Source organism: Phocoena sinus, chromosome 2, assembly GCF_008692025.1.
Source record: "Phocoena sinus isolate mPhoSin1 chromosome 2, mPhoSin1.pri, whole genome shotgun sequence".
Classification (NCBI taxonomy): domain Eukaryota; kingdom Metazoa; phylum Chordata; class Mammalia; order Artiodactyla; family Phocoenidae; genus Phocoena; species Phocoena sinus.
The window spans coordinates 151,437,622-151,453,965 of NC_045764.1; the positions used below are offsets into that span (position 1 = coordinate 151,437,622).

The following is a 16,344-nucleotide window of genomic DNA, read 5'->3' on the forward strand; positions in this document are numbered from 1 at the left end:
TCGCCAGCTGTCAGTCCGTCCTCTCCTCGGCGCGTCTCTGCTACCTCCCAGGCCCCCCCCCCCCGCCCAGGCCGCCCCCCGGGCCTGGCGGGACACTGGGCAGGGGCCGGCGAGCGCGCGGGGCCTGGGCAGGGGCGGCCGTGCCCACCCTCGGTGGGGCTGACGCCCGGCCTGGGAGCGGGGTTGGAACTGGGTTCGGCCCCGCGGCGATCCTGGCCCCGATTCTTCATTGACAAGATTGGAGTCGGGTGGCTCGCGGAAGCTTGGAGATGCTCCAGGGGCATTGAAAAATGGTGGCGTTTTCCGGCAGATCAAGGGTGCCCTCTGGCGAGGCGAGGCCGCCAGTGAAGGAGGTTCCGCGGGTCGGAGCCGGGAAGGCCGGGAGGGCCGGGGGTGGGGGTTGGGGGGTGAGGCTGGGGGCCTGAGGAGAAGGGGCCGCGAAAGAGGACGAGGAAAACAAGACCGAGTGCCCTGGGGAACAGCCTCCCTCTCGGCCCGACGTGCGTACAAGTGCACTTCTCCCTTCCCGGAGTCCCACTCTGCAGCCCCTCTCACAGAAATGTCCTCCAGATGTTCGCGGCCTTCCTCCCCGCCGAGGGTTCCGCGGGGAGCTGCGCCAGCCAGCGCAGAGTCAGCAGTTGGCCCGAGCCCATTTCCCAGATGGGTGAGGGGAGGTTTTCTCTCCGCTTTCGTTCCTTTTCTCAAACTAAGCTTCTACGTCTTTTCCCATCAAAAGCTTAGGGAGGGCAAGCCACCACGCCCGAGCCCGTCCCCAGGATTGTCTCTGAATTGAGCACTTTCCTGGGACTCAGCGCTGCTCCCTGCCACCCCATCCCACCTTGCCCTAGCCTTCCAGACCCTTCCTGCGAGGTCTGGTTCCTGCCCCTGGCTCATAGGCCACTAACTGAAGGGAGATTTTCTGCATTTCCAGGGCCCTGGTTGATCAGTTTAAGTTGAGGACAGTGAGGCATAGACCCATTTAAGAGGCTACACTGCTTGTGAGTGGTGGAGGTGATATTTAACAAGGGCTCTCTGGTTTGGAAGACATTATTTTTATTTGCATAAAACATGAGGAATCCTAAGTGTAGAAAGCTTAAGGTAACTTGCTTTTGAATTACTTTTAGGTCATAGAGTCAGTGGGTGTCAACACTGAGATTTGGACCCAGGAAATCTATTGCCAGAGTCTATGCATTTAACTACTGTGCTCTACTGACTCTGGAATTCATCTGTCGTTTGAGAAATATTTTTGACGTCTACTATATGCCAGGCACTGTTCTAGGCTCTGTAGATGCAACAGTGAACAAAGCAAACAAAACCATTCTCTTATGGACTTCACATCTAGAAGTGGAAGTAGGGCCGTGGGAAATGCAATAAATGAGCTAAATATGTAAATAATGTAGTATGATCAAAGGTAAGTGCCATGGTGGAAAATGAAGCAGGGAAAGAGGAGGCAGAGTGCCTAGGCTGGGGGGACGTTGCAATTTAAAATCAGAGAAGGCCCTACTGAGACCTTCAAGTAAATACTTGTAAAATGAGAGGGAAAATTATTAAAGTGATGTCCTTCTGCACCCCACCTGTACCAAATCAGAGTCTACAGGGACGGGGCACTGACACATGTATTTTTAACAAACTTCATGTTACTGGGTGCCAGTAACATGCACCAGAGAAGAATACTTCAGTAAGACCTGGCGATTCAGGTGCCCAGCAAGGTTTGGAAAGCCCTACTCCAGGGCTTCTTTCTGCCCAGAATGTGCACCCTTTGTTTTCAGGAATTTGGGGAAGAAGTGGGAGCGGAGGCTTGGAAATTAGCTCTAAAGTGGTGGTGGTGTGGCTATGAGCAGTGGAAGGAAAATAGAAATGGAGTCGGTATTGCTAAGAGCTCTCTAAAATGGAACCAGAGGCCTTTGAGGAAGTGTGAATTATGTGAGTCTCAGCCTTTTGACCACTTACCGTCCTAATGAAGGCATTCAGAAGATCTGCCAGAAACTCAAGATAGTTATCAGACCCCTACCTTATAATAACTCGTGACAGCCTATCTACTGATCAGACCCTTACTCTAAAATAACTCATGATTCCTTAATGACAAATATTTCCTTTCTCGTGTCAGAGTACAGCCTTGTGGCTTTTGCCTTTGTAAGCCCCTGACCCTTTCTCTTCCCTGGAACACTCTTTTGACTTTACCAGAATCTGTGTCTCCCGAATTGCAATCTTAAGACCCCCCCCCAATAAAGCTCTTTATTCTTTGCAGCCTCGATATTGATTATTGTTCAACAGAGATCACAAGAAATGGAATAATCCAAAGATTAATCCCTTCTTCCTCACCTGGTGCCAAGGAAGAAGAGAACAAGGGCTTCACTGGAGCCTATATTTCATCCATCTTGGGTTTTTGATAGTGAATGTTTCTTCAGGTTAAAATCTAACAGGGTATTTTTCTCACTGAGAATCAGAGTTCGTGAGTGAAAGATTTTAGGGGTAATCTCTAAGAGCCACTACAAGGGAGGAAGCGGAGGTCCAGAGAGGGCTCTGCCTGGCTACACAGGTAGTTAGCAGCAGAGCTAGGATGAGGCTTCAACTCTTCTGGCATCCAGGCAGTACCGTTGTTGTCACAGGCATGCTAGCGCGTAGCCCTACCCAGTAAACATGTATGGATAAATGGTTGAACTGAATAACTTACTAGGCATTTAAGAAATCCTGCATTCCTGTTTTAGAGTCATTAATCCCACTTCCAAGTCCTCCCTTTTGAGAGGTAGCCATCTAAGCCTTACCCCAGGCATGGTGTTGGGGACATTGTTCACTTTCAGGGTCATGAGCCCATCTTCTGGGGTCCCGGCTGGGGGTCCTCAGTACTAGGGACTGGTCAGTGGCATTGACGTGGGGATCTTACATGGAGAGTCAATGAAGACTCAACTCGCTTGTCCCATTAGGCTGGGAATTTGGGGGCCGTCTTCCTCTGCTGGCCCAGGAGACTGGCTGGCACCCAGTAACATGCGCCAGAGAAAAATTCTTCAGTAAGATCTGGTGTTAGAAAGCACCCGGCTCTGCTGCTTAACACTCAGGTGATTTTCCTCAAGGCATTGCTCTGCACCTGAGTGTCTTCAGTTGTTGAATAGAGATACGGCTCCTGCTCACTTCATGGGGTCTTGGAGGAATTATTTGTACTTTTGAAAGTTATTAATACACAGGCTTTTGATGTCTTGCTTCAGCGGCTCTGTATTCTTGAAGGCAGAGATTATGTATATTGCACTTTTCATTATAAACCATTTATTGGCACCTGACCCCCCGTGTGCCTGTTTTTTCATCTGTCCATTGGAGACAATACAACTTATCTTGCTTCCCACACAAGTTCGTTATGCCCTTCCCATGAGCTAATAACTGTGAAGGTCCTCTGTACATTGCAAAGAGCTTTACAAATGGAAGGCATCAGAAAAATTACTACTATTACTAGCAGTGCTTTGCACTTGACAACTTATGTATTTGAACAGAGCTACAGATGTAGGCAGTTTCTAAAGACTAAAATTGTTCACTGTCCCACAGGAGCACCCTTATCAGGATTTAATATCTGGATATTTTTTCCAGATGTCAAAAAAGGCAGGATTAGGATAGGTTTGGTTTAAACTGGAGGTTGGCACATAGACTCCAGGAACGATGCGGCGGGCCCTTTAAGTATTGGGATGGAAAGGCGGAGCCGTCGTCAGGGACGCGACTGGGCCTCTGGGTTTCCAGGAAGTGACGTCAGGCGGCCGCCGAGATGGAGGACGTGCTGGACCTAGGCGAGGAGCGGCGTCGCGGCTCGGCCACCTCCGTGAGGACCGACTCGGGGGGCTTGGGGCCAGGAATTAGCGGGTGGGGAGGAGCGACCCCGCCGGCCCCGGCTTCCCTGAGACCCCACGGCCCGGCCTGTCCCTGGCGGCCTGAGCGGGCCGGCTCTGAGCCTTGCGGGGGTGAGGCCGGGGAGGAGGCGGCCTCCCTCGCCCCGCCCCTGAGGCAGCGGTGAGCTCCTAGGCTGCTGGCCTAGGGTTTGCTTTCTTTAAAATCCTCAAAGAGTGGAAAACAGATCCTGCCCCCGCCGGCCTCTGGGACCGGTGGGAAATTTCCCAGCTTCTCTCCGCTTTCTGGAGCTCCCAAGTGCCAACTCCCCTAGAATGGACAGATCTGAGGGTGACTGGAGGGGCCCTGGCCAGAGTCACACTTGCACTCATCCTAGTGCTTTTCCCTTGGGACGTCTCATGGCAGAAGTTGATGTAAAAACCGTACTGTTTTATGCATGGAAGGAAGGAAGGTGTTAGGGAGGTCCTTTCTTGCCACTAATCCCCATGGGGAGGTGGGCGTTACCTCAGTTTTGTAGTTAAGGAAATAAAGATTTATAACGCAGGGGAGTGGCTAGGTGCTCGGGGGGGCCCAGAGGTCAGAGGGCGTATAAAGCTGTTGCATGGGTTAAAAAAAGTCAACCTCCAGGAACCTCGATTTCCTTATGTCTAGAATGGAGATGTTAATGTCTACTTCAAGGAGTTGCAGTGAAGATGAAATGAGGCGTGCGTGGAGAGCATTTAACACAGTGGCTGGCATGTGCTAAGTTATTAGAAGAGGTTAGCGACTGTTGCTTCTGAGGCTGTGATTTACCCAAGCTTATATATAAATAAGCTGAGCTAGATTCAAGACCCAAGTTCAGTGTGTGTGTGTGTGTGTGTGTGTGTGTGTTTTAACTCCAACACAGCCTCCTCAAGCCTTTTTACCTTTAAAATTATCAAAGATGACAGTCACTAAAAGATTGGCCCACAGGGCAGGTCTTTAGTTTCTGCTGTGGAATCTCCACATGTTTTGAAGTGCCCTAGTAACATCGGAGATCCTCTAAGTAATTGGAGAGGAGATATGAGCATTGGGAGCAAATTGTCCTACGAAGAAGCAGGTTGCTTGACTGACCAAGGAGAATATTATGTCACCAAGCCTTTCTGATATGTGAGCTTTTTTAGTACCAGGGGATGTGAATGTAGTTATTCATTCATTCTTTCAGCAAATATTTATTGAGCCCCTTCTGTCTGTTAGGCATTGATTGTCCTAGGTGCTCGGGATATACCAGTGAAAAAAACTAAGTCCCTGCCCTCATGGGGCTTACATTTCAGTGGCAGAAGATGAACAATAAACAGACTATAGATTTAAAACATATAAAATCAGGTAGTAAAGTAGGTTTTCTGCCAGTCATTCCTGTGGATTTATACAGGGTCTTCAAAAAGTTTAAAACCTTAAAATACTTGACAATTATTAGAGAAACCGTCTACAAACAGCATATAAAGACAAGATCCTTCAATTTTTGTTTGAGCACAAGTCACTGCATGTAGTATGCCGTATTCAGAAACCCAACGTTATGATAAATGGAAAAGGGCAGCCATAGGTAAAGGAGTGCAGTTGTCTGTCTTGGGAAGAAAACGAGCTGCTTATGGTCAGAAAGACTGTTTCTGTCATCCCTGAAACCTAAATGATTGATTAGAATTTGACATGTAAATACTACATAAGGGTTTTTATGCAGGTATCATGTAACCGCTCTCAGTTTACTGGTGCAGTCAGGTCTTAGAACATCTTAAAGAAATTCCAGCAGGAAATAGTGGAAGGAACTCAGGATTTGAAGGCAGAAGAAGATTTAGCTCTTAGATTTATCTGCCACTTAATAGCTTTCCTGGGTCTCAGTTTCCTTATTTGTAAAATGGCCTGAATCCCAGTCACTGTTACTGAGAAATCAAATGAAGCTACATCAAATGAGATCTAAAAGTGCTTACATTAATGCTGGGGTTTTTTTTTTTTGTTTTTTGAGAAAAATGTAAACATTTCACCACCCACCAGTCTGCCTAAAGAATGTTTTGTGTACATGCTGGGAGGTGTTTGAGACACAGAGCCTCCACCCCAGCAGGGCTTTGGGAAACACGTGCAGATGGTTCATTTGATGACTCAGAATTTGAAGTGGTCTGATGTCCAAAGCTAATGTCTCAAGATTCTTGTAAGATCTTTCCTTTAATGACTGTAAGTGCAAATCCAAGTAGTGTACACGTCAAAGCAAATGCTATCTGTATTTCTCTGGTTTCAGTTACCATGGAATTTCTTTCCCCCCCAAATGCCTTTTGGATAACTATTTTCGTGCCAAGCTACAGCTTTGAAATTAGGCCTTCGTAAAATCCCGCATAGGAACATGGGAGCCTTGACCACACTCTTCCTGGGCTATGGCATGAGGTCCCTGCCCCCTCTAGAGGAATTTCTAGCTGCATTTCTTTGGGTAGAAAAGGTCTATGGCCATTAAAAGAAAACACTGTGATCAGTACATGAATTTCCTGCTCTATGGTATAGAACTGACCATGGGCCCTTTGTTTTAAGGGTTTGGAGCCTTTTCTAAGTATATACTCAAGTTGCTCAAATCCCATCCTCCACCATGTCATCATAAATCCAGTCCTTGCTTACCTTGGCAGGATTGTCTTCCTCATAGTGGCTCAGAGACGTTTGGGTCAGCAATGCCCCTCATCCCTCCTTACAGGGAGCCAAGATGGGGCGCCGAGCTCAGCAGGAGCCAGCTCAGGCCGAGAATCATCTCGCTGGCAAGAATTCCTCTTCGACTCTGACTGCAGAGGTGAGTGTTAAAAAATTCTGAAGAAATGCACTCTAAGACTTAGCAGTTACTCAGTGAGCAAGGATTTGGTATTTCATATTTTTTTCTCCTTCTTCTCTTTAATGTCAGCCTTCCTCCTATCTTGATTTGGGAATTCCCTTCCTCGGCATTTGTCCTATTAGCAAGAAGTGAAAGAGGAACTTTTTTCTTTTGATGCCAGAGTAGTTTCTGTGCATTGCTTTATATTCCCAGTGAAGAAGTTTTGTACGTTAACTGAAGCAAGGGACTGGGAGGTTTCAAAATCCATCCAAAATCCGGGTTTTTATTCCTGCCGGATAAACACCAGGGAGGCATGCTGGTGACGTAAAGAGGGATTACACAACTGGACATTTGCTCTTGGTGGTGACCTGCGCTTTCTACAGTTTTCAGGCAGGAAGGGGATCCGTACTGGCCTTACTTTCCTGGAAACTTTTCCAAGTGGCCTGGAATCGTGGGAATTTATCCAGCCTCTTTGCAGAGGGTGGGTAATCTTGATGAACATTGCTTTTAATGCCAGGGCACTATTTTCAGCGGTTTACTCAGAACTTCTTTTCACCCTCCTCTGCCCATTTGAAAAAACTCTGCCCTTTTCAAGAGCTGGCTTCAGGGTAATCCTCGCTGTCAGCTCTTCCTAACTTCTCCAGGCCGACTTAGGGCTGCTACTTCTCAGTTCCCATAGTACCTGTTATAGAACATCTCACATTATGCACTAATTTTCTTTCTATGTGCCTGGCCCACTAGACAGTGAGTTTCTGGGCAACAGGCAACCTGGCTTCTCAGTTGCCCAGCTCATTGGCCTACAGTAGGTTTATAACAGATGAGGGCATCTCTGCTGGGAGGCCTTACGGGCCATGCAGGTGCCCGAGTACAGCATGCTGGGGACAAGATACAGACACATTTGACTTACATATCACATAGGTAGGAATATCCTTCACTTTCATCAGAAATAAGATATCTACCATGTCTTTAAGTGTTCCACATGGACCTTTAGTTTATCTTTCATTTTCTCACTGATTGTAGAAATATGGGTACAGAGAATCATTCCTCCTCTCAGATAACAGCCATGCCAACACAGAAAAGCTGGCGACAACCTTGGCCTCATTGCCTGAAGACGGTAGGGAGAGACTGTGGGGGGATTGTGGAAAAACCAGAGGCCACATGTACCCTCCAAAGGGTAACCACTGTCTAGCCGCAGCCAGCTGATGCTGTGGGGAATATAGGTCCAGTACTGCCAGCTCTTCTGATTTTTCCAAGAGATGGCAGTCTAAAATTTTATGTGAAAGCAACACGTTTTCAGAGGTTAGCGACTAATTATAAAATTTAAATCACCATATGGGCTAGATTAGGCCTGAGGGTTGTCAGTTTGTGACTTTGACCATAGCACCTCCATTGTAGAGATTACTACATTGTGTTCTAATTATTGATGTGCCTGACTCCCTCAGAAGGTGTGAGCTTTTGGAAGGCGACGGTTGTGTTTCACCTTTGTCCGCCTTTGTTTATCGCAGTGCCTGGCACAGAGCAGGCATGCCATTGACACTGCAAAGGGTGAGGGGGTGAAGTACATAGTGTGTGATGAGGGGCTCTTAGAAGCTGAATAAGAGCGTCACAGGGTCAGGGGTGGCAGACTGTGGCACACTGGAGACACAGTTAAGGGGGTATAATGGAGTGAGATAGTGAAAGACGATATACTAGACCCAACCCTGGATCTCAAGGAGCTTGAACTGCAATGGATGGGCGAGCCAATGACTGGATCAGTGGAAGTCTACTCTTGGCCTTTGGAGGATCCGTCCCAACACCAGATCATTAATTCATTTATTTAACAGGTATTTACTGAAGCTTACTGTGTGTCAGGCACCATTTTAGGGGGTTGGCATATTTCAGTGAACAAGAGCCAAATCCCCTGCCGTGATGGAACTTATATTCTCGTGATCACTGGCAGTCACAAAGGCTAATTACAAGCCTACCCAATTGTGAAGGAGGTTATAGCCACCTTGGTGGTGAGATGAGTGAGTCTGAGATGGGCCGGGATGTCCTGATGGCCTCGAAGCCTCTGTGGCGCCCACACCAAATCAGCTACCAAGCTGGGGTCAGTAGGCCTGGTTCACCTACCTGTCCCCTTCCCCTCGGCTCAAGGGGGAGTCAGTACTGTGAGCACCTAACTCCAAAGTTGCAGACTGTGATGAACCTGTCAGGCTTTCAGCCTTTCTAGAATACCTACTTATTTCTGCAGAGGCATGTACCTTTTTTTTTTTTGGCCCCATCTGGTCCTTAGTATTTTTTCTGGGAGATGACGAAAAATCATTCTGGGGACTACCCTGGTGGCACAGTGGTTAAGAATCCACCTGCCAGTGCAGGGGACACAGGTTCGAGCCCTCCGGGAAGATCCCACATGCCACGGAGCAACTAAGCCCGTGCGCCACAACTACTGGGCCTGCGCTCTAGAGCCCGCGAGCCACAACTACTGAGCCCACGTGCCTAGAGCCCGTGCTCCGCAACAAGAGAAGCCACCGCCATGAGAAGCCCACGTACCGCAGCGAAGAGTAGCCCCCGCTCTCGCAGCTAGAGAAAGCCCGCATGCAGCAGCGAAGACCCAACGCAACCAAAAACAAATAAATTTATTTTTTAAAAAAAAGAAAGCAAAAAGAAAAGTCATTCTGTTCTTCACCCAGCTGGTGCCTCTGACAGCAAAATGCCAGTCAGAATTCCAGGATTCCTTCTCTCCCTGAATTGATGTTTAAAGCAGCGTGGGCAGCCTCCCCTGGGGCCAGATGCACCTTGTGCTGTGTGGGCCTTTTTGGCTGTTTCTTTCTAAGATTAGATTCTAAGACTTGTGTGTGTGCGCCCATTTACATTCCAGTTCTGAATGTATTACTTGATATATTTATTTTTGTCCTTTCACTGACTATATTCTAGGATGAAGCTATTCATGAAAACGTAAATACGGTACCTGGGGGCTGTCAGACATACTGGAGTTACTTTAGAGTTTAGTGCAAGCAAATGATGATTTTAAAGCGAGCTGGCGGGATGGGGAGCTCCGTGGAGGAAGCGGAGCAGCTTCCAGGTGTGCTGGAATAGCAGGAAGGCGGGCTTGGCATCTGAAAACCAGGGCTTGAGCGTGGGCTCTGCTAATTGCCTGGGTCTTGAACAACTCCACTAATCTCTCTAATCCTCCATTTCATTATCTGTCAAACAGTGGTAACGATACTACCAAGTTGATGTGAGGATTAAGTGAGATACGTATTTAAAAGCACTTTAGTAAACTGAAAGGCACTGTACAAATGTCCATTCATTCAGTAAGTAGTGAATAAGAGAATATTTGGATGGAGCTTTGCTCTTATTATTAAAGGGCCGCACAGAAGGAGGATGTGAGCCTGAGTCTCTTGTAGAAGCGATTTGGAAGTCTCTCCAAGAGTTGCTACTCATTTCTCCACAGGCTGACTAGTAGTGATCTGAAGCAGGTTTTGTGCTTCCAGATGCAGCGGGCATTCCTCCTGAAGGGTGGATAAGAGCACAGGCCTTGCGGTTAGACAGCCCTGGGCTGAAATCCTGGCCCTGCCGCATGTTAGCTCTATGGCTCAGCAAGTTACTTAACCTCTTCAAGCCTCAGTTTCCTCATTGATAAAACAGGGTTAGTATTACGTACTTGATAGGGTGGCCAGAAAGAAAAAACAAGGTAACAGGTATAAAGAAAGCCCTTAACCCAGTCTGACCCATAAGTGCTCAGTATATAATTGCTCACCATTATTGTCTCTCCAGAGCTCGGGTGTTCTGTTATTGTGCCTTAACCCTCTCTACGGTTAAAAACTGGTGGCCTTCAGGCTGAATTTCGCCTACAACCGTGTCTTCTTTGATCTGTACAAAATTAAACATTTTTTAAAGCTTGGTTGTTATCATTTCTAATTTAGGAAAATTTATGTGGAAGTCCAGATTTGGGGCTCCTCTTTGAAACCGGAAGTTCTGGCACAGCGGGAATGCTGGGCTGGCATCCCCACATGACAGCAGTTGGCTGCAGCTGAGAACGGTGCTTGCGCACGCTTGGCCTGCCCTGTCCAGCTCACCATTTCTTACTTGAATACACCTGGTCAGATTTACTCACATCTGATCTACCTGGCTCCTGTTTCCATTCAAGTTAAAACTCCTGCTCTTTTAGGATGGATTGATTTTCAGGTATCCTTATCGAATTTGGCTCTATGAATTTGGCTCTATGCATCAGAAACTCAGCCCCAGGGTTTGGAGCAGGCAGGAGTGATTTTTCTCACAGCAAGAAGTCCAGTGGAGGGCAGGGTGGGTGCGGTCACTGGAGAAGGTCCTGCGTTACCCTCACCCCGTCTAGACACCTGCTCTGCCATCTGGAACTTGTAACTTGTTCTCATGGTTGCTGACATGATGGCTGGTTGTTCCCCAGGGATCCAATCTGTATTTTAGGTGAGGAGATGGGGAAGAGTGGAAGACTTCAGGGTTCATGCCCACGAAGTATGTCCCTTCTTATCAGGAAAATGATAGCCAGAGACCTCACCAAGTAGACTTCTAGTTACATGTCATCGGTCAGAACTGGGTCTTAAAGCCACCTAAATGTCAAGGGCTTTCTCAGCTGGGCACGTTGCCACACCCATCACATTGGGGTTTTGGGGTTAAGGAGAAGAGGAATGACTGTTGAGTAGGCAGTTTGCGACTGACATATCAATTAAAAAAAAAAAAAGAATTTATACAGAGTTTGTTTTTTGTTGTTTTTTTCCTTATAGGCTTGGGTATAAAAGGAAAGAATTATTTTTAGTAGCAAAAAAAATAAAAATAAAAAATCCACATTCCTCTCCCGTCTTCTAATTTGGGGTTGTGTAGAGTTCAGTGAAAATTTGTGTGCCCTCAAGTTCCAAGACATCTGATGCAGTTGCCTGTGTCAAATCTTGCCTGGATCTTTTCCTTCTTCCTGTTTTCTCAGTAACCCCTCGGGGCTTTCTGCCTGGAGGATACCTGTGGCTCAGCCCAGGTAATTAGACTCTTCCTCCCTCTCTGGAAGAAGAGGAGAGGTCTCTTTATTGCTTGGTCAATCTGTAAATTTTCAAATAATTTCAAAGAATTTACCTGCCTAATCATACTGATTAACCCGAAAGATGGACTCTTCCTGTAGTTTCACTAGCTCAGAGTTGATTAGCGTCATGCCTGCTTCTTTCAGGTTGTTGTGAAGGTCAAATTAGGTAATGCACATAAAGGTGCCAGCACACAGGCACCTCTCAAGAAATGGTAACTACTAAGAAAGTTTATGACTGCATCCCTCTGCTTTTTTGTGTGGTTTTTTTTTTTTTTTTTACCGCCTGTTACAAATCAGGCTTGGATCCCTAGATGCATAGTTCAGTTAGCAGTTCAGGTTGGCATTACAATTACGGAGACTTTGGTGCCATGATGAGCATCTTCACCTCTGCAGTGAATAACTTTTTCTGGGCAGAGCAGCTCTGAGAATTAAACTGGATTTCTATGCCTGAGCTTTCACCTTCTGTCATTCAAATGATGCTTCTCCTACACAACCTCAAGAAAAGACCTGGACGCTTTCTACCATCAAGTTACACTACCCTACGCTGAAGCTGGGAAAAAGGAATCTCAAGGCAAAACCTCTCAGGACTGGCCTGTTTTTTGTTTTTATTTTTGGGGCTGCCGCACGTGGCTTGTGGGATTTTAATTCCCTGACCAGGGATTGAACCCAGGTCCTCGGCAGTGAGAGAGCAGAGTCCTAACCACTGGACCACCAGGGAATTCCCTGGCCTGTCTTTTGGATGAGCATTTCTCACTTGGGCCTAAAGCAGTTTGTAGCTTAACTTCCATTTTGCACATTGTCCTTGTAATAATAATAATTATAGCTGACATTGGGACAGTTCCTACCTCTCTGTCAATTACACACACTAGCCTATTTAAGCCCTGTGGTAACTCTTAAAGTAGTTACTGTACTTATCGTCTCATTTTAGCTATGACGACACTGAGACTTCAGGGAGTCGAGTGACTTGTCCACAGTCATTCAGCTGACGTCTGGCTGTACTCCCTGAGACTCCAGACAGACTCTTAAACACCACCTAACTTTTCCTACCTGCTGGGTAGTTAGATGCACAGACCTCCCAGTAGAGAAAGGCTTTTGGCGGGAGCTGAGAGACTTTTGGGTTTTCCTCTTGGAATCCTTTTGGTGAGGGAGTAAGTTCTCACTTGATTATCCTTATTCGTCCACTTGTCTGGAAAAGTGTTTGAGACACAGCTGTTCTCTTTCTCTTCCTCCTCCGCCCCCATCTCTTTGGTGCTCCTCCTAGGACACAGAACTGACACTCAGCCAGATTCTCTTGCAGGAATCTGAGAAATGCTGCTGGGCTCATGTTCCCAAATTAGGCCAGTTTCCTCATCCCCCAGCAGCTCTACTCAGCTGGAGCTTCCCTGGCACGTTGCATTACGTCTCTTGCCCTCCGCCTGTTCCTGACTGGTCTGCCAACGGGCAGTTATTTTCAGCCCAGCTAGGGTTATCTGCTGACCCGTTTTGGTGACATTTTTCTTCTTTCTCACAAAAATAACTTTCCTAGATTAGTCACATTTTTCAGCCTTTTTCGTAGTCCCTCTCCAATGGGCTGGATTGAATGATGCTTCTGATAACGTCGTAGGAGAGGGATGCGGGGAATCCGACGTGGAACCCGTTGACGAGGAATGCGTTTTCCACACTTCATCTTTAGGTCATGCTCCGTATGCCTCACTTTTGAACTCTCCCTTGGGGTGGGCAGATGTGCATTCCCGACCCATCCCTGGGGCTGGCCACTATGTGGGCGGGAACATCATCCCCGGGGTAGATCATGCGATTGGAAATAGCATCTCAAGATTCTCCTCCAGCGCTTACTCGGTCTCTTTCAGCACTCCAGTACGATGCCTCCTGCCTCCTTCTACTATGTACTACGTGAAAAGCTGGCTTCCTACCAGAAATGTGGTGCTTGAAGATCACTTAAAATTCTCTCCCTCACCTGTGGGGAGGGTTAAGTCAGAACTACATGTAAGAGTTTATTTAGCTCAGTGCTCCCTTAAGTTAGCCACTGTTATTATCTACACAACCTAAGAAGTAGAAACGATGATCATTTTGTCTTTAATCCCAGCTCTGCCAATTCCTCGGTGTATATTCTAGGCAAGTTACTTAACCACTCTGAGCCTGTTGCTCATCTTCTGAATCGAATATTAGTAGTAGCTATCTCCTAGTGTTGCTGGAGGATTAAATAAGAGAATGTACAAAGCTCTTAGGACAGTGCTCGCCAAATGCTAACTATTATTGTCATTATCTGTGTCACATGAGAATTAGAAGGTATTTTCAGTTTATCTTCAATTGCAGTTCTATTCAAGTTACAGAGATATTCTTATTTCATCGAACTAACTGGCTCTTAGGGCAAAGAAACATTTGGATGAGAAATCCTTTTGGTGAGAATTCTTTGTGCCGCTTAAGACCCGTTTTGTATGTCTCCTTGACCAGTTGTTTGCTAATACCTTTTCATCTTCTTTTCAAAACCTAACCCTCTGTCTAGAGATGGGCAGTCTTTCCAAAGAGTGATCCTTAATTGCTGACTTAACATCATTTTGTTGTTCTGGGGCATATGGGTAGAAAAATGAGGAGGGCAAGGAGTGACCTTGGTGACCTCAGTGACCTTGGAGTAGAAGGTAACATCCATTCATTTCTTCATTCATTTGCTTATGAAACTTGATTGAGAGCTTTCTGTGTGCCAGGCATTGTGCTTGGCACTGGCAGTACAGTGACAAACCAGACATGCTCCCTGTCCTCTCTGAACCTCGATCTGGGGGCTGCAGAGAATTAAGTGCCGGGTGGGGGTGGACACAGAAAGATATGTGAATGCCTTCATCGAGCCCTTTTACTTTTGGGGAAATCTGGAAAGGTTTTCTAGGAAAACATCATGTTTGAGTTGAGACTTGAAGGATGACTAGAAGTTAGCCAAGGGAAGGGGCCAGGATGGGCCAAGGAGGGGAGAATATTCCAAGTAGAGGGATGAGCATATGCCAAGTTTTGGAGGCCAAGGAGAGAGCATGGCACGTGGGATTTGTTAGTGGAGCAGTTGACCATACAGGCGATGGAATAGTGGTCCTCGGTGACTTTTGCAAGCAGTGTGATGTTTTTCAAATATTCAAAAACCAGCCCCCTTGCCTTTTTTGACAAATGAACCATGTGAGACCAACATTTCTTAGATGACACTGAAATAATTGGTAATTTTATGAAGTTTAGACTGTGACCTTTCAATATTTTTCTAGCATTGTCTTTCATTGATGCCTCTTCAGTGCAACCATTACACTTCTCTCTCTATGCATTTATGTTTTCTGGTCAGGAAACCTCTGAGAAGTGCTTGAGTATAGTATTGATGGCTTGGAACTCTTCTGGCTCATCCTTTTTAAGGAGGGGCTTAGTAGATCAGTAGTTTGCAGTGTTCACACTTAATTTATGTCCTAAAAATTCCTCGGTTCCTCTAAGGATAGAGTGTGTGTGTGTGTGTGTGTGTGTGTGTGTGTGTGTGTGTGTATTAGATCCTGGTAACTCTAGGAGAGAAATCATGGAAGTAATTTTGAATTAGTCATGATCTGATAGGATTTAGAAAATGTCTTTTGATTTCACAAAATAAGAGATTGTCACCCAGATTCTAGTAATTACAAGTGTATGCTAGATGCTTAATATAAGTATGTGTAAATGGATCGATGATACAAGCCCAGTTAGTGCCTGTGATCTATTACTACTGCGTTGCCTCAAGAAAGATGAGAATACCTGTTGTAGTCTTCTCAGTGTTCCTAATTTGCATACACATGATTAACAGCCATAGGTCATACCTGACCCATTTGGTATGGGTCAGATATGGAATCATAGTATTGGAATTTGGTTTGACTTCTTTGGGGGTAAGTAGACTACTGGCTTATATTTAGAAATTTTTTTTTTTGGCATGTGAAAATTTTCATGGTAATGATACTTTTGTTGCAATGAAAATTGACTTATATTCAGGCAAGGTTCCCAGAGCAAAGACTTATCAGAATCTTTGGCTGTAAATAGTATTTTGTTAGGAAAAAAATAAATTGAGAATTAGACAAATGGCTTAAACCACTATAAACTCTCCTGGACTGAGTCAGTTGCCTCATAACTGGTCTCTCCTTTTGTATTATTGCCCTCCTGCAGTCAGCTCTAGTGGTTTTATAGAATACGCATCATTCATTTCACACTCAAAACCCTTTAAAGGACACCCATTGCCCTTAAAACAAAAAATCCCAAATGCTTACTTTGCCCCTTTGTGATTTGGGCCTTCCTATGTATGTCTCCAGCCTCATTCACAGCGGCTACCTTGTGGTAGTCACAGGGAGTCGTTACTTTGCTTGTACAGTTCCCTATTCTGGTTCCTTAGAGTACTGTAATTCCACAGAATAGAACAGAATAGAATAGAACAGAATAGAATATTCCCTGGAATACTTACCCATGCTCTTTGCTGGGCTGACTCCAACTTCTTCTTTGGGTTCAGCTTGAATATCCCTTCTTCTATTTAATGAGAATATTACCTTCTCATTTAACTTAGCTCCCTGCATTGTACTCTGGTAGTGTTTATTTGTTGGTGGTGGTGTTTTCTTTTTCTTTTTTACTTTTTTCCCTGTCACCCCAACCGCGGTTTGTAACTGTATGTCTGTGTAATTATTTGGGTCCATCTCCCTCACTAATTGCACACTCC

General features: G+C 46.0%; 1 protein-coding gene across 3 annotated transcripts in view; it reads left to right on the plus strand.

The window, feature by feature from the left end:
* The first annotated feature begins 3,731 nt into the window (after nt 1-3,731).
* IFT43 (intraflagellar transport 43) overlaps nt 3,732-16,344 on the plus strand; it is an 88,580-nt gene continuing 75,967 nt past the window's right edge. Inside the window, exons 1-2 of one of the 3 annotated variants that reach the window (XM_032623195.1) lie at nt 3,732-3,802; nt 6,453-6,610. In XM_032623195.1, the coding sequence (XP_032479086.1) occupies nt 6,527-6,610 (84 nt within the window). In that variant the 5' untranslated portion in view covers nt 3,732-3,802; nt 6,453-6,526. Of the gene's footprint in view, nt 3,803-3,846; nt 3,991-6,452; nt 6,611-16,344 lie in introns of those variants that run through there. The other 2 variants (XM_032623193.1, XM_032623194.1) reach the window with 2 other exon arrangements.